At 37.8% G+C, this 18,929-nt stretch overlaps 1 protein-coding gene across 1 annotated transcript in view; it reads right to left on the bottom strand.

Moving 5' to 3' along the window:
* Positions 1–18,929, bottom strand: part of LOC126252980 (serine/threonine-protein kinase Nek8) — a 326,833-nt gene that overhangs the window by 228,617 nt on the left and 79,287 nt on the right. Inside the window, exon 9 of the mRNA XM_049954008.1 lies at positions 726–854. Within this exon, the coding sequence (XP_049809965.1) occupies positions 726–854 (129 nt within the window). The remainder of the gene's footprint in view (positions 1–725; positions 855–18,929) is intronic.

Below are 18,929 nucleotides of genomic sequence, written 5' to 3'. Positions count from 1 at the left end.
CTACCTGCAGAGCTAACTACAGCTTTATAAATCATTTGCATGCTCCTTATGAGGATGTGACTGAAAGAATCAGTACAATATTTAAAAGATCAAAGGTTCTCCTTTTAATGTACAGCTGGCAAAGTAAACAGAAAAAAGAACTGATGATATTTCCTAGTGTGATCTGGCCAACAGTTTAACACACAATAAATTTCTCATGTAGTAAACATCAAAGAATTGATTGCCTAAGAGGAAACTAAATTCAGCATTATTGTGGCACAATGCAGCCTCAGAGTTTCCTGGAAGTGTTAAGCTTTTAAGGCTAATCTCTGATCAACATTCATACGTACCTTTTCAAGAAAATAATATCTCTTGTAAAAGAACAAAAATTCGATACGTTATTTCTGGCTCTACCATTTGCTCTGACACTTGATACTCTATTACTAATCATTTCATGTATAGAAGAGTCTGCCAATTTTTTTCTGCTTTTACATCTGTTCTTTGAGCTGACCCCATTATAAACAATATTCATAGTGAAAACCTGCTTACATCACACACACACACACACACACACACAAACACATGTCTTCATATTCTTTAGACTACCTACAGTCATAGTCAATCATAATGTGTAAATTTAGGACTTATCGTTATCTGCTGTAACTTCACATTCTTTACAAGAAACTGTTTTTAAAAGGAGAAGTGATTGAAGAATTATTTTGTTGTATGTGAATAGTTAGTTTTACCTTCATGATTTTGTTGACAAGTGCTGGTAGATTTGAACCTTCAAATGTTTTCTGTAGGCATGCCATTTCATATAATATGCAGCCAAGAGCCCAAATGTCAGACTTCTGTCCATACTGTTTGCCTTCACACTGCAAAATCAAGGAACAGTTTATCAGTTTATTAGAGTAATAAATACATAATGAGTACTGAACAGTCCATATGTATGGTCTACTAAATTCTAGCTATTGTGTATGGATGATGAGCCATGGCTGGATTATATTACTGAGTGTTGCTTTCACGCAACAGCAAGGATGGAGGGACTGGTCAATGTGACCTCTAATATAACAAATGTAAAGGATTAAATTTTCAAAATATACACATCACATGTCATATAGTCTACATGGGTGTACTGAAAAGTAATGTCCCTGAATTTCTTTATGTGAAAGCTGTTGAAGCTTTTTAAACAGAACAAATGTTATTAACATTCTACCTCAAACAATAGAAAATCCGGGATGTAATAATGACAGTATTAAGAAAAGGATTGATAGCTACTCAGCATAGAGTGGTCATGTTGAGTCACAGACAGGCACAACAAAAAGATTGTCAAACAAGTAAGCTCTCAGCCAAAAAGGCCTTCTTCCTTCTACTGAGGCCGTGGCAGCCAGAGACAGTGGCCATATGAATGTAAGTTGCATTTGCATAGGTATGTGCGTGTATGTTGTCTAACATGGATGAAGGACTTTTTGGCCAAAAACTTAAATGTATGACAATCTTTTTTGTGCCTATGTGTGACTCAACATCTCCACTATGTGGCAAATAGCAACCTATTCCTTTCATAATATTGTCATAAACATTCTACATCTTTATTCTTCATGTTAAAGTAGTACAATGTAGGATTCTCTTATTATGGGTTGTAACTGAGCTCTCAATTCTCAACTGATCTGTCACTGCAATGTTGTTTGTAATAAACATTACCTTTTTCAGTCATGACAGTTGTCTTGTTGTATTTTCTTCAAGCTTGGACCTGCTACTCAGTTCCACTAATTATACTGTGCAAACTTCTTCATCACCTGCAGGTGGACAAGGGCTGTAAGAGAGCTCATAACTATGTCAACTCACCATTACTGAAATGATGTAACCACCTTTGAAAGAACTCTTCTGTAGTTTGTTGCTCAAATAAAACCACTACACAACTGGTTGAACAGATCTCACATTAACTTGAGTAGAATATATACAGCAAATCTTATGACATCACCTCAAATAGTCCTTCGCACTTTGCTGATGTATTGTGTCCACAATTTGTTCCTTATTTCCGTACATATCAAAATAAATAACACACAGTTGTTTGTTTGCTATGTACAAACTACATAAAATATGTTTTCCGCTTTCACAAGCGTCTTCTGTTGGCCTAAGAGGATAACAGTTTAACATTTTGTTCTGGAGAATCTCATGTTACATTTTTATTTCTCAGCATAGTCACACTTGCAATGAATACATTTCTCCCAGCAAAAGACAAATTTGTTTGTACTGTTGCTATAGAATATTTGACTTTGTTGATGAAGCCACAACCTTACCTCTTCTTGCACTGCTTCATCAATATCAAAGTGTACTCCTCAAAGATGTACTTTAAGTTTTGGTAACAGATGACATAGTTATGTTGCACACTGCCATGTTACATGCTACAATTCAAAGCCCTCTAGTGGCAGAGGGCTGCAAATATGCAGACATGAAAAATAAAGATTTAGAATGCTAATAACTTTTTTGATTTAAAAAGCTTTAAGAGTTTTCACTTAAAAATTAAATTATACCATCATAGAAAAAAGAAAAAAAACTACTGTCCAATAACACAACCGAGCAAATTTTCATTATTGCTGTATCCATCTGTATAATATTACCTCAATAAAAATCTAGGTCGGAGATGTATCACATCAGCAAACTTGCCAATCTGCATTAGCCATATTCTAAGTTTCTTTGCATTCCTGAATATATGCTGCGAAGCTCAAGAGTCACAACATGACATAAGTGATTTTATAATGGTGAAGATTCACTGAATACCTTGATCTTTCTTTAGGTGTAATCTTCATTGAAATTTTGGCCACCTGTTCTTTGAAAATTTTAATCTGCTTAGTGATTATGGAGGCCACAATTTCACCTGTGTAGTAAACCATGGGGTAACTTATTCACACTTCATATAAGCAGACTGCAATGAAAGACAAACTATGGACAGGCCATTTATCCCGTAGTGGATACCAAATCATTGTTGATAATGATAGAGAGGACTTCACAAGTAGAACTAGCAGTTATATTAATCTGACTGGAATCCACATGATCCCCTTGTGCACAGTGAACTTTCAATATAGACGATAGAGGAAATAACAGCAATCAACTGCAAAATGTTACAGCAGATATAGACTGCAAGTATTACATCAGCAACAGTTGACATTAGTCCAAAGTGACATATAACAAACAATACTGGTTGGTTTAGAGCATATCTGCATGTTCTACACCAACAAATATTTTTTATTATGTGACACTTCGGACTAATGTCAACTGTTGCTTTATGCACTGAAGATCACTATGTAGGAATTGAAATCTAGATCCGCTGTAATAAAACAACAGATTTTGTGATCAATTGCTGTTCTTTTCTCTACTGTCTAGCACTTATATTTTACACAAATAACTTTAGAGTTTTGAACTGGTCAAAGCAAAAATAATTTAGAAAAATCTACAATCCATGAAAGTTACAACAAGGGAAAACTTCATTTCTGGCCTAACACACTACCATCCTATTGTTTTGGCATAACACTATTTACATCTGGTGCAGATGAACTTCATGTAGCTTATTAGTGCAGTCTGAAAGTAGGTCTGAAAATCAATTACAATGAAATCATAATATTGTATATGAGCACATCAGAAAATACCTAGTACAAATGAACAGTGAAATCATAGGACTAGCTGATTAACATTTGGTTTAGGTCACTTGAGGGCAATAGTTAAATAGATGGTAAAAGAAATAAACAGATGAGGAAAAATGGCACAAAAGGTAGTTTGTAAAATAGACAGTTTTAAAACTAAGCTTTTAGTGACTCTGGTACATGTATTATCAGGTATGACTGATGACAATGAGATACAGACTTAAAGCACAACCTTTGAAAATGAGGATTTCTCAGTGAGCTATGGGTGAATACATGTTAAATTTATTGGGAGGTACAGGAAAACGAGCTGGAGTAGAAGACATAGTTATGACTGTTATCAGAACAAAATGAAGATAAGCCAGACATGTAGCCAGCCAGTTCTCTGCTGGATTTCAAGAGATAATAAAAGATCAACACAAAGGCCTGATAGAAGCTTGATAGATATCATTAGAAAACCTGCAGTAACAGCATGGATGTTTATTTTTGAAAACTGTAATCAAGAGAAAGTCTGGATGAATTCTTCATCAAGTAGTGCATGCCAAATTGTTGTTGATGATAGGAGTGATGACATCAGCAGCAGAACTCGTAGTCATATTTCACACACTTTTAAGTTTTGATAAAAAGTGCTACTACAGGTTTGACAGTCCTTTACAGTGCTTCAGTGTGAATATGCCACCATTTTTTAACTGCACATGGGCTTATTTTTTAATTATTTGAATAAATTTAGCTGTATTTTAGTTTCCCTTTGCACAACCACACATATTCACATACATACAACACACACATCCATTAATATAGCTTTTTGTTAAAGGCCTTATACATTTATCTGAAACCTCTGGGACTTGGTTAAAGAATGTGATAGGATGATTACAAAAATAGCTTATCAAACAATCTGAAAACAAATAAAGAGAAAGTGGTGAAATAGTAACACATAACCACAACATTAACATATGACAGTGAAAACCTAAGTAATCTTTCAGTTCTGCCAGTCCTATTGATACTATACTGCCTTTGCGGGAAAGACACACAAGCAAGAAGGCAGCTAAAAATCTATTAAGCAGACACTGATTACATTCATGCAATTATGCAGAAGTTATATGCCTAAAAATAATAATGTCACAACCATAATTATCAACAAATGGATCTCTTTTTAGACTCAAAAGTTCTACAGCCATTCCTGTGCAGGAAAGGTGGGAAAATGGGTAAAATAGACAAGTAACTATAGGCTGAGAGACATATCTTCCATTAGACACAAAGTTATATATAAAAAACTCATCTTTAAAATTAATTGTTGTTTATTTTGTCACTGCATGATATGACTATTTTCAACCAATACTTGATCATATTTAGGTCTGTGCAGTTGCATAAGTAGTCTGTTGTATCCATATGGCACTGTACTTCACAATACAGTATTTAACTCACCTGTGGATTATCTCATGATGAATATTGTGGCAACAGTGAGGTTGTTCATAGACAAAATTGTCGTTTGATTTGGGTCATTGTATGGGTTCATTAGGTCAAAACCAACAAACAAATAAGGCAGCCTTGTGTGCATGCACATTACACGCTGAAAGAAAATTTATAGGATGAGAATTAAGGTTCCTATATGAGGATGATGGTTCAAAACCGCATCCGGCCACTCTGATTTAGGTTTTCCATGATTTCCTTAAATCGCTTGAGGCAAATACTGGGATGATCCCTTTGAAAGGGCACAGCCAACTTCCTTCCCCATCCTTCCCTAATCTGATGGTAATGATGACCTCACTGTTTGGTCCCCTCCCCTGAGATCAATCAATCAGTTATTGAGTTGAAACCATGGTCTACAGGTAGCATCTTTGATTATTAATCAAAAAATCCTGCGTCCCAGCTTGGAACCCAGCCACTGCTCAAATTTTGAATCAAAATCAGCAGCAATGGTGGCCCTAAGATTTCCAGCGTAAGTTGTTGCTCTTGCTCTGCCAATGGCCTTGTCAAAGAGGGCAGAGGAGTGTACAAAGGTTCAGGGCACTCTCTTCCCTTAGGGATTTGAAATGGTCCATAAAAGATGAATCAAATAACAATGATCAGTGGCATGAGGATGCAGAAGGCAATGGAAAACACTGCATTAAAGACACAATGTGTATCCACAGGATATGTAGCTTGTAATTGAAAAGTGTCATTTTACCACTGGCAAAAGATTCCAGATTAGTCTGGCTTTTGGATCTCTGGGAGGGGATTGCCAAGGTGGAAGTGACCATGAAAAAAAAAAAAAAAAAAAAAAAAAAAAAAAAAAAAAAAAAAAAAAAAAAAAGGGATAACATTCTATGAGTCAAAGCATGAAATGTTAGACATATGAACACAGTAAGAAAGCCAGAAAATCTGAAAAGACAATTAGAAAGACTCAGTATAGATGTATTAGAGATGAGTGAAGTGAAATGGAAAGAACTTCTGGACAGATGAATATAAGGTAATATCAACAATAGCATGGTCAGACAGAGATAATGAATTCAGATACTGAATTGTAAGGCTTACCTAGGCGCATATCAGATCACAATTTAATAATTATGAAGAGTAGACTGAAGTTTACGAGAAACATCTGAAATGATCAATATGGAAGGAAGTAGGATACTGAAATACTGAGGAATGATGAGGCACAATTGAAGTTCACTAAGGATGTGGATTCTAGGATAAGTAACACCAGAGTAGGCAGTTCACCTGAAGAGGAATGGAAATCTCTAAAAAGGGCAATCACACATGTTGGACAGTCAGATATTGGCACAAGGAAGGTAACTGCTAAGAAACCCACAACCTCTTGTTCCAGAATTGGATTTCCCTCCTCTCAGAACCTGGAACAACACAGCAAAAGTGCTGCAACAACAGGGTCCACACCCTCTGTCCTCTGGCAAGCACAGCCCAGCATCATTCCAGACACCAAGTCGAATGGACATCAACATCATCCTGCCGAGGTCTCCACTCCACAGGCGGCCAACAAAGAAGTGCCAGATTCTTCAGATGTTAAGATGTGCTACACCTCTCATCCTTGGAAAGGGGGATATATACTGTGTACAGGCTGTATGGTCTACAGACAGGCAACCCTTCTCACAGCAATTGTATAACAAGTGGCCTAACCTCAAAGGGATTACATCAACAGATAATAAGAGCTCAACCTGTTTGCCTCTGTGGATGACATAATCGCAAAGAGTTGCTCTGGCATCTCTATGTGGCCTGGACATTAAAGGTGGCACAGAGCTACTCCAAGGCATCTTCTATCAAGGTCTTGGCCAGGCATCAACTGCATCTGCAGTTCCTCAGAGCCTCAATTGGAACCTTTATTATGTATGATGCCATGCCATGGCAGCCACCACCAAACAACAGAGCCACTGGTGTCTGCCTTCGGCATCACCGGTACCTGGTCTCTGCATCATTAGAGATACCCAGGAACTTGGTATTGGATATTGACCTTCATTATGTTACTTTGTTCTGCAACCAAGTTCAGATTAACTTTGATTGTTTCATCATTATAACCTTCAGCTTAAGTTGGACTTTAATAAATTCAGTGCCAACTATGAACTGTCACATACCTGCAATGACTAAATTTACTCCAAAGGAGGAGTATTTTGGTTTATGTACTTTTTAATATAACTGTTATAAATTGTTTAATTGGGCTGTGTTCTCGATGCACTCAACTGTCACGAGACTTAGCAGACTGTTTATAAGAAACCCCTTGAACAAGATAAAAAAGACTTAAAATCATGCAAAGAAAATGAATGTGTGATTTAGGTCTAAGATATTGAGACAGAAACTCAGTCATGTTATGGATGGTGAAAGGATTTCCATAACAGGAAAAGTGTAACAGTCTTGAACCAATGTCAGAGTGATAGCTCCACTTTATTTCTCAATCTCTACAGAACTGTACTGTTAAAACAGCTAACCAACATTGCTATGTTTGAGGATGTTGCATTACAAAATGCACTGAGACTACAGTCAAGGCAAGACAACTTATGTTTTCATTGTCATAACAATCAGCCTGCTCAGTCAACTGTGTTACATCTCAAGATTTGTGTAAAAAATTAGATTACTGCCCTCTCCTAAATCCTCGTAGTTCTCAAATGTCACTACAAATAATGTTTTCTTGTCACCAAGATTAAAATCTGTGTTGAAGAACAAAAGGTCAGTGTCACTGATGACAATGAGAAGAATGTGTCACGGGCATTTGAGGAACATTCCGAAAGAAGCCTTCCAAAGCCAAATTACAAAACGAAGCCACCTATCTGGGACAAGTGCGAATCGAGTATTAGACATTTGTAAGCTGAATAAAAGTTTAATTTAAAAATATTCTTTATTATACGAATAGATCCTAAAACATGTTGTTTCAACTAATCATGAATCATTGCAAAGAAGCTCAGAAACAACCTCAGTATAATGCTACAAAATGACTTTAAATGAGTATTTAAATAATTGGTGAATGATTGAGGAGTAAAGGAGACCACTCACAGAATAGTAGCAGCAGTCAAATGTAAGTGAAGTTAAGTGTTGTGTCCTAAGAGCTCTGGAATCTTTCACTGGTATGGAAACAGTTCATTCTGCTTGCATTAACTTAAAATTAATGCATGGAATAATATTTTGTGAAGACTGTCTTGTACTCACCAGGATATTTATAATCCTAAAAAGAGACATTACAATAGTTAATTAAAGTAAAATTAGGGAGTCATGTAAATATGTCATCACGGCATTTCCTGAAGTCCATTGTCAGTTATCACACAGCTCAGAAAGACAGTGCAGTGGTACAAGACTGGACCTATATTCAGGACGATTGCAGTTGACTCTCTGCCCAGCCATCCAGATTTAGGTTCTTTTATGATTTCCTTAAATTGCTTAAGATGAATGCCAGGATGATGCCTTTGAAAGGGTAAAGCTCAGTTTCTTCTCCTACTGTGGTTTTCTTCCATCCTGTATCACATACTTTAATAAGCTATTGTTTTGATTGAACCAAATCTACCTGACCAGACAGAAAGCCTGAAAGAAATGTGATATTCATAAACATAATACCAGACTGAACAAAAATGTAACACACAATCATTAGAAAAACCTATCTGTGCCACAAGAAAGCATTTCGCATGGGCTTAGAACCTTTAACAAATTAACTGAGACCATAAAAGCAATCAAGACCATAAAGCTCTAAAGGAATATGTTGTTGCCCCCATTGAAGCTATCTCATTTGAATAAAATGTTTTTTCATCACTATTGGCCAATTTTGACCATATGAATATTACAAATTGCCATGTCCATATCATTATATATACTGAAGAACCAAAGAAACTGGTACATCATTCTAATATTGTGTAGGATGCCACAAGCAGGCAGAAGAGCCACAACATGACATGGTATCGACTCGACTAACATCTGAAGTAGTGCTGGAGGGGATTGACACCAAGAATCCTACAGCAGGGTTGCCCATAAATTCAAAAGAGTATGAGGGGCGGAGATCTCTTCTGAATAGCACGTTGCAAGGTATCTCAGATATGCTCAATAATGTTAATGTCTCCGAGTTTAGTGGCCAGCGGAAGTGTTTAAACTCAGAAGAGTGTTTCTAGAGCCACTCTGAAGCAATTCTGGACATGTCCTGCTGGAATTGTCCAAGTCTGTTGGAATGCACAATGGACAAGAATGGATGCACGTGACCAGACACTATGCTTATGTATGCATTACCTGTCAGAGCCATATCTAGACATACCAGGGGTCCCAACCATTCCAATACAATTTGAAATGAGACTCAGCCAACCAGGAAATATGTTTGCAGTCATCAACAGCCCAGTGTTGGTGTTGACAGACCCAGGCAAGGCGTAGAGCTTTGTGCCTTGCAGTCATCAATGGAACATGAGTGGGCCTTCAGCTCCAAAAGCCCATATTGATGATCTTTCATTGAATGGTTCACATGCAGACACTTGTTGATGGCCTAGCACTGAAATCTGCAGCGATCTGCAGAAGAGTTGCACTTCTGTCATGTTGAACGATTCTCTTTGTGACGTTCGCCTGCTTTATTTCTTCATTGATAGTCCTCAGTGTCGGTCGACATACTGCACTGTTATACTGGCTGAAAAATGGGGGGGGGGGAGTTCAATACTGTCTACCGTAAATGATGCAGCCAACAGTTGCACAGTTGTGTTTCACAGTTCTTTACCTTCACTGTTCACAACCCCACGATATTACACAGTTATATGGCCAGTTCACTATTGGTAAATGTTAAGCGTCATTAATAAGTTGCAGACAAACATCAACATACTGCTACAATAGTTTGCTGTTGAACATCTATGAGCAGTAAATAACTAACCATACAGTTCACAGTTCTTGCAGAATAATAAGGTACTTGTGACACTATTTCTCAAATAAATTGAACAGACACTGTCATTGTTTTAACACACAGCCTATTGTGTTACACTAATTCCACTAAATAAATGTAGTGTGACTGGGGCCTCCTGTTGGGTAGACTGTTCGCCAGATGCAAGTCTTTCGATTTAACGCCACTTTGGCAACTTGTGCGTTGATGGGCATGAAATGACGATGATTAGGACAACGCAACACCCAGTCCCTGAGCAGAGAAATATCCGACCCAGCTGGGAATCGAACCCGGGCCCTTTGGGTTGACACTCTGTCACGCTGATCACTCAGCTACCAGGGGCGGACACTAAATCCACTTGAAACATAAGTGGACTGACTGACTGTCTCAGGAGCAAAAATCGGGCCTTTATATAGCCTCACAATAACAAGCACTGAAACTATACATTGTTTGATATTTATGGAAATTACAATTAAAACATAACTCATTCAATTAACTGAATACATCGAAAAATTCTTCCTCTTTAACAGTTTCTTCTATCACAAAGGTTAGGCCAAATTATTTGCTTAAATAATTAAATTAATGGATATAGTTATGAAAACAATGCTTTTGACATATCTGATAATTATTTTGGAATTAATTAATGGCTGGCTTTGCTAAAATATTTTCGAATAGAGCCAAATAAATACTCAAAGAATCCTAGTAATTCTTCTTCCAAATGTTTATAATTACTACAGAACTTATATTTGTTTATGAGTCAACAACAGAATTTAAGTCATGAAACAATTACTGATTTCACCCTATAACAAGTGATATTAACTAGGCATAGTCAAAATAAAGTAGGAAATTAATTACATACAAAAAACTAAGCACAAAATTAGATCTGGTGCTATATTTCTCTTTTATGAAAATGTGGAATATACTCATGTATTGTAATGGTAATTAGACAAAAATGAAAATGAATTTAAGGAGGCAGCTGACAAAACAAGAAAGACAGTTGTCATTGGCCCCATTTTTGCAGGATCTTTTTCTGGCTACGGTGATGTCAGAGGTTTGATGTTTTACTCATGAAATGAGCGTACAGGAAAATCCCCACTTCAATGCTACCTCAGAGATGCTGTGTGCCATCGCTCGTGTGTCAGCTATAATACCACATTCAAACTCACTAAAATCTTAATAACCTGTCATTGCAGCAGCAGTAACCAGTCTAACAATTGCACCAGACACTTGTTGTCTTATATAGGCATTGCTGACTACAGCACCATATTCTGCCTGTTTACATATCTCTGTGTTTGAATATGCATAACCATACCATTTTCTTTGGTGCTTCAGTGTATGAGAGGCATACAATAAGTAAAACAACACTTTTTTGACAGCAGGTTGGTTTTATTCAGGATTCCAGTATATCATATTATTCCCCAGCCTTTTGGCTGCAAAACCCTATTTCTTGACATAATCTTAAGGTGGGTGTCTGTGTGCGTGCATGGTATTACTCTACTGGTTGATGTTGGAGCCAATGACTTGCTGCATCAAATAACCTTCCCATCATCCATGTACTGCTTCCTGTGGAGTACATTCTTCATTGTGCTAAACAGATGGAAGTTCGAAGACGAGAGATTTGGACTGTAGGGTGATGAGGAAGAACATTCCCATGACGTTTTGTGAGCTCCTCTTGGCTCAGCAAACTTGTGTGAGGCCTGGCATTGTCTGTTGCACCATGGGAAAGGACATCAAATAGTAAAAGTTCTACAGAGTCCCGGAAGACCATTGTCATGACTTTGCCAGCTGAGGATGCTTTACCAGCTGAAGATGCAGCTCTGAATCTTTTCTTCAGAGGAGAGCTGGTGTGATATCACCCCACGGTTTGCTGTTTTGTTCCTGGTTTGAAGTGATGAACCACTGTTTCACCACCTGTAATAATGTTTGACAAAAAACGTGCTCTTTAAGGTCTTCTGTTAGGTGGTGAGGAACCCAGTGGGCACACACTGGTGGACAAGTCTGTGAGCACAACCAACAGAGACATCCAGTTGTGCAGTGAGGTATCTGGTTGTGATCCACTGATCACCTTAAAAGAGAGCGTCAGCATGTTACAACATTGTGTGTGGCCAGCTGGCACACTGGAGAGTGGGTGGGTTTGTGTGACCTTGTTGCAGTGTTGGCAGATGCCTTGTCCAATGATTCACCATGCTTTTGTTCACTGTCAGATCTCCATACACATCTGCAAGCACCTATGAATATCTGTGGTGTTTTAGTTTCTGCAAAATGACAGTTCCCTGCTTGGAATGCACCTACACTATTGTTGTCATTCTGAAGGCTACATTAGTGCCACCACCTATCAGAAGTTCATAAAACTGAAGGGGCTGAAACAGCAATATCCTGCAATATCCCACAACAAAGTTGTGGATTGTGTTTATCCTGCCCCCGTACTATTTGGCCTACAAAATTCACCCTATTTAATCAATATCATAATAAAATTTCTCCATAATAAAATGAGGATTAATTTACTCTATGTACTGTCCTTTCCAAAGCTTTATCAAGTTGGTACTGGCCACAATGCTGTGTGGCCTTTCAAAATATTTCATGCATATTTTGTGTTTGTTGTGTAGCACATCTGGAGAAACAGTTATAAGGTACATAGTGTATTTTTAATATTGGATAAATTACCAGAACCCTCTTCAACAAATGGTACTTAGAAGTTCTCTTCCACAGCTCGCAAATGAACACACATAGAAATCAGCACAGTCGGCAATCCAGTATTCTTTGTTTCTTCTGTTGCATATCAGATGTCCAAAATGTGTGCATTGATAAATTATTGTTTTGTGTGATCTTTGTGTTTTAATTAAAAGTCCAAAATTAGTGGTAAATGAAAAAAAAAACCTATAGTGACTATGGGTCAGAAGATATGTGCTATATGTGACTGAATTCTGAGGTAGTAGCTGAAACTATTGCTTTGGCGCTATGGGCAGGAAAAAGTACTTTTGGAGATAAGAAGAAACACTGAGCAGAAATTGTAAAGTGGTGTGCTATGCAAGCTAGTGAAAGTAGAATAAAAGTAAGGAAGACAACTTTGAAAGCTAAGTATGAGGGTAATCCCAAAAGTAAGGTCTCCTATTTTTTTTTATAAGTACATAGACCTGTTTATTTTTACAATGGTTTACATCAGTTTACAGCTTGAACATTTAGCTATTTTTTGACATAACCACCAATTCTGTTGATGCATTTTTGTAGACGCTGTGGCAGTTTTTGTATGCCCATGTCATACTAACTTGCTGCCATGCTGTTCAGAAAGTTATGAACCTCTTCTTTCACCTCGTTGTCGGAGCTGAATCGCTGGGACCACAATTAACGCTGACAGGTACTGTGAGACTCAGAAAAAGCTCAAATAGACAATTCAGAACTGGAGAAGAGGAATGTTGAGCAAAGGTGTACACATTATCCATGACAACGCTTGCCCACATATCGCTCGGCAAACCGTTGCTCTCCCACAACAGTTTCAGTGGAACATAATCACCCACCCACATCGACGGAAATGGTGATTACGTATGTTGAAAAATAGCTAAATATTCAAGCTGTAAACTGATGTAAACCATTGTAGAAATAAACAGTTGTATATACTTATAAAAAATAGGAGACCTTACTTTTGGGATAACCCTCATATAAAGAAGTTTAGGAAGCCTTATTTTTGTAGCATGAACATTTTAGAGGAAAAGTTTCACCCATTACTGAGCTGATATTTCAGGAAAAAGCATTACAGTTTCAGTAACAAATAGAAGGAGAAGATACAGAATTTACTGCCATGATGGTTGGTTGGCGCAGTGGGAAAAACGATTTGGTATTCACCAGATTACCATTAGTGGAGAGGCTTTATCTGCTGACAAAAAGGCTGTGCCACTGTTTGAAGACTATAGTTTGAAATTAAATGATGAGGGAATATCTGGTGAGTTGCAATGAGAGTGGATTAAATTAAAAGATGCTCTCTATGAAAATGTTTGCTTCAAGAAAGGAAGCTGTGGCACTCGACTACAAAGAAAAGTAAGAAATGAATTACTATATTTGCTTGCATTAAAGTAACTGGCAACTACTAGTTTTGGCTTATATTAATATGGAAACTACAGGAGACTAGAACTTCCAAAAACCTGAAAAATCAGGAATAACTGCCCCTACATTACAGTCATCAAAAGAAAGTGTGAATGAATTCAGAAATCTTTAAAACCTGGCTGCAAATTGAATTTGTTCTGGCTGTAGAGATACGTTTCAGTGACAACAGTTTTCTGAGGAAAGCTTTGCTGCTTCTTGTTAAGGCACCTTTGCATTGTGCTAGTGACAAACTCACCGATGGAGATATCAAAGCATTATTTTTACCACCAATGTGACTGCTCTTTGCTAGTCGATGGACCAGGGTATCTTTGAAATGCTAAAGAAGAAATGTCTCCATTATCATCTCCAATTGTTGATATTCTGTGACGGATAATAATGAAAACTGTGTAACCATTCTGAAAAGAACTGACTTGCTGGATATCATAAGGTGGTTGGCCAAAGCATGGGAAGAGAACATATCACTTGTAAGGTCTTAGGAAATTCTTCGAGATCTTGAAGGTGGACATTTTAACTTTGAATCCACGTGTGAAACAGAAGTAGAACATGGAAACCATGATATCATTTCACTGCTCGAAAATGTACCAGGCTGTGAGGATGTTGATGCAGAGGATGTCACAGAATGGATGGCAAATGACTAAGTTGATGAGCTAACTGACAATATCTCGGAAATGGTGATACAGGAGGGAATAACACAAAAGGAGGAGGTAAATTAGGTGACAGAAGACATGTCATCACGTATCTGGAAGGATCCAAGATGGCTATGGTGGTGCTGCAGTCCATTAAAGAGCAGGAGGAAGCAATGCCAGCTGACATCACTTACCATAAAAAACTTGTAAGTTTCATCTTTCCTGCTAGGCCTAGCTTTTCTCATGTTTAATCATTCATTCACATTTTACAATGTAGATCACTTTATACTTGCTGTAACAATTTTTGAAAGGTGCAGTATGTACACTTATAACTAGCATGTATTACGCAGGAAGTCAGAAAATGCTAATAAATTCGGTTTTTGGTATAGAAAAAGGTATTTTAATTGGTACAGGTGTGGCAGAAGCGAGAATTTATAAAACTTTTCTTATCCTGTTTGATATTCTGCACATTAGGCTGGATAGTGGAAATTCTAATTTATACATACAGTATATAGGGTGTCCATAACTAGAGTTCCAGTTTCAAAATGGTGCACCTAAGATAACCACTGCTCAGAATGATGTCAAATTTGAACACCATTTTATTGTCGTAGGGAGAAATGTCACAAGGGGGGGGGGGGGGAGGACATGAAAGTTTTACCAATATTTACCAATAGATGGTGCTTTAAGCATCCTAAAATAATTGGGGTTGGCTGTAAATTACAGATGAACTGCAATATGGTAACTTTGGTTGGTATGAGTTGCATATTAACATGATCCATTCTGTTCAATGTGCATGACTGCACAAGTTTGGCAAGCAACAGTTCTGTCTCTGTTAGTTAAGTAATCTGATGCACCATGGTAAGGTCATACCATATTGGATGGGAAAATCAGTTTTTAAATGTTCTAAGGCCAAGAACTGTATAAAAAGCAAACTGACACTGGTTTTCAATTTTCCTGGGACCAAAAAATAAATAAAAAGTGAGATGTCATCAGTTTCGAACTGTCCTGGGGCCAAAAACCACACAAAACCAAAATGAAATTATTTTCCAATTGCTGTGAGACTGGTGCAAGACACCTTCAACACTCTGTGCCGTTTTTTGTCACAAGTTGAAATCAAGAAACAGTATGTTCCACAACAGATCAGAGTGTCTCGGCAGTCATGTTCAGAATGCATTGCGCAATGCATTCCTTCAATTCAGCTACATTTGTAATAGGATCACTGAACGCAATATTTTTCAGATAGCTCCACAGCCAGAAGTCACATGGATTATAAAAGGTGTTTCTGGATGGCCAGGCTGTAGAGATATGATGGCTGATAATTCTAGCATTTCCAAAACGCCACTCCAGCAGCTGCTTCACTGGCAGTGTAATGTGCAGAAGAGTGTCATGTTGCATAAAAATGACCCTAGCCACACAACCATACTGTTGAGGGGTTTGAATGAAGTTTGTGTGCAAAAGACTCTCATATTGTTTACCAATGATAGTACGAGTAACAGGACCCACAGCTTTTGCAAAATGAAGTAGTACCAGTTGATGTGCATGTGGCTTTTCCATTGCCCATATTCTGCATTTCTGCGAGTTGACATGTCCTTAGAGATAGAAATGGGCTTCATCTGTCCATAGAATGGCTGTTCATTGTCCACTTCCATGTGAACAAGAAAGATCAAAGTGAACATTTGTCTTACTGGTAGGTCAGCAGGAAGCAACTCCGGAACATGGGTGAATTTGTATGTATAGCAATGCAGGATGTTTCATAGGAATTTATGCACTGTGCTCCCAGGCATGTCCCACACTCAGGCAATTTCCTGTGCACTGCATGTTTGCACAACACTGCTTGACCCTTCCTGCAATGCTGTGGCCACATCTTTGACAAAAATCAGATCAACTGCTGTCCCCTCTCTGCCACATTGCATTTCAAAAGAACCCGTCTGTTTGAAGTTTGTAACCATTTTCTCCAGACTCTTAGCAGACATTGGACCAGTAACTTTTTCCATACCCTTCAGTTTCCAGAACTTCTGCGGGCCTACAGGCATACAGTCAACATTCTTGCAAAAAAGCCTTATGAATACCGTATTTACTCGAATCTAAGCCGCACTTTTTTCCGGTTTTTGTAATCCAAAAAACCGCCTGCGGCTTAGAATCGAGTGCAAAGCAAGCGGAAGTTCTGAAAAATGTTGGTAGGTGCCGCAACAACTAACTTCTGCCGTCGAATATATGTAGCGCTACACAAGCATGCTTTGTGGGCACAAAGATAAATACTGGCGCCAAAACCTCTGCATCAGTAAATAAATTTAAAAAAAGGTAGAAGACGAGCTTTTTTTTTTCTCCGCCCCGAGTTTCGACCACTGTATTTTCATACATTATCCAACGAAGTAAATACAAATTCCGTATTGTTCATCTTCGAATGTAGCAGAATTTCAATGTACTACGAAAATCCGACTGGCAAGACTGTTAGGGGTGTTTGTCAATATGGCCAACTCTACGTTCCGAGTTTTTTCCTACCTGTGAGAAGAGATGGTTGCTAATAGGAACCTGATGAAATGTGAATCACATGCACTATTCTCTTCACCATAAGAATAATACGAATATAAACATTTTGCCATGTATTCTTTCGTGTTTGCTGCTATCTCATTTAAATCCTGTCTGCCTAATAAACTACGAAACTAGAGTGAGACAACAGCAAACGCGGAAGAATATACGTATCGTGTCATGTTTATATTCGTATTATTCTTATGCCTAATAGTGATACAGTCAGAAATGAAGCACGGCAACTGACTAGATTTTAAATGTAAGATGACTAATTTCTGTGCAGAATTTGATGTACTAAAGAAGCGGCCGCAAAGATTTTCAAACGCAGAAAAATTTTCGCTAAACTCTCGTTCAGAACATGTTCTATCATATGCAGTCTATTATTTGGTTCTTGTTGATCATTATCAAAGAAAGCAGCAGTGTAAGTAACAACAAATAGCAGTCTCTTGCCATTGTTTCGCTAATGAGACGATTCCTCTTTTTTTTTAAGCGGCGGTAGCGCGCACAAAAGCAAGTCATGCTGCGAGCGGCGACAGGCCGTAAACACGCACTATCAAAATGCGACAAACAATGCATGACACAGTACAGTAATGCATTTCCAGCTTAGAGTGAGAAACACCTATAACAAAGAAAACGGCACTTATCAGATCAAAGCAAAATAAGCAATCGATTCAAACCAGACGAAGCACGTGAAAAAGGAAGGGGACCCGTATAAATACGGACGGAGCGCCTGACGCATAGCAATGGCTACCTGGTAAAGCTTAACTGCTAAGCTTACGACTTGAGCCAAACTACTGTAGCTGTATCGTCTTTCATTCGACCTAAATTGTGTCTCATATTACAATGGACCAACTTTGTTTCGATTTGGAGGTGCGGCCTAAAACTTTTCTCTCCCCTTGAATTTCGAGTCTCAAATTTCAGGTGCGGCTTAGATTCGGGAATTTTTTTTTTTCCTTTATTTCGAGTCTCATTTTTCAGGTGCGGCTTAGATTCGAGTGCGGCTTAGATTCGAGTAAATACGGTAACATGCAATCCATCATGGAGACAGTAATGTTGGGGACCTTGGACACAAACCGAGGAACAGCTGTTTTCTGCAGGTCCGTTGGTGTTATATTCTGATGCTTACAGAATCATCTATTGGTCACTTCACCCCTATCCCCCCTTTTGTTTCAATAATATGCTGTTCAAATTTGTTGTCATTCTGAGGAGTGGTTTTCTTTCTACAGATTTTTGAAACTGGAACTTAAACTAGATACCCTGTGTATTACTCATTTTAAACTGCATCACATATATCACTAAAGTATTATTCAGATAAATTATGTAGGCATTTACAGTACCAATATATTTAACTTTTCCAATACCTAGTATACTGTGGTGGTGTAACTATACTGGACCAATAGATAAAATCAGCTGTTAAGAAATTTTTCTATGATGCAGAATGAAAAGCTAAGAAAATGTGATTTTAGTTTACATTGGGTTAATAGTCAAAGCATTAAATGACAGTAAATTTATCTCCTTCCTATGTCATTCTAAGACCAGTGGGTTAAAAAAACACTGAACAACTACAACTTTTGACACCAAACTTTACAAAACAATAGGCATACCATGCCATCTTTTTACAAGAAATTTATGTATGGATACCTAAGAGTATTATTCTTATTGCATATTTCTTTGCAGTGGATACTTTTTCTGGAATGAAGGGAAACTTGAGAATATTGAGCCACTACTAATGAAGGGAAA

The sequence above is a fragment of the Schistocerca nitens genome, chromosome 4, assembly GCF_023898315.1.
Source record: "Schistocerca nitens isolate TAMUIC-IGC-003100 chromosome 4, iqSchNite1.1, whole genome shotgun sequence".
Lineage (NCBI taxonomy): Eukaryota > Metazoa > Arthropoda > Insecta > Orthoptera > Acrididae > Schistocerca > Schistocerca nitens.
The sequence above is the reverse complement of the archived record's forward strand: the minus strand, read 5'-3'. Positions and strand labels throughout refer to the sequence as shown.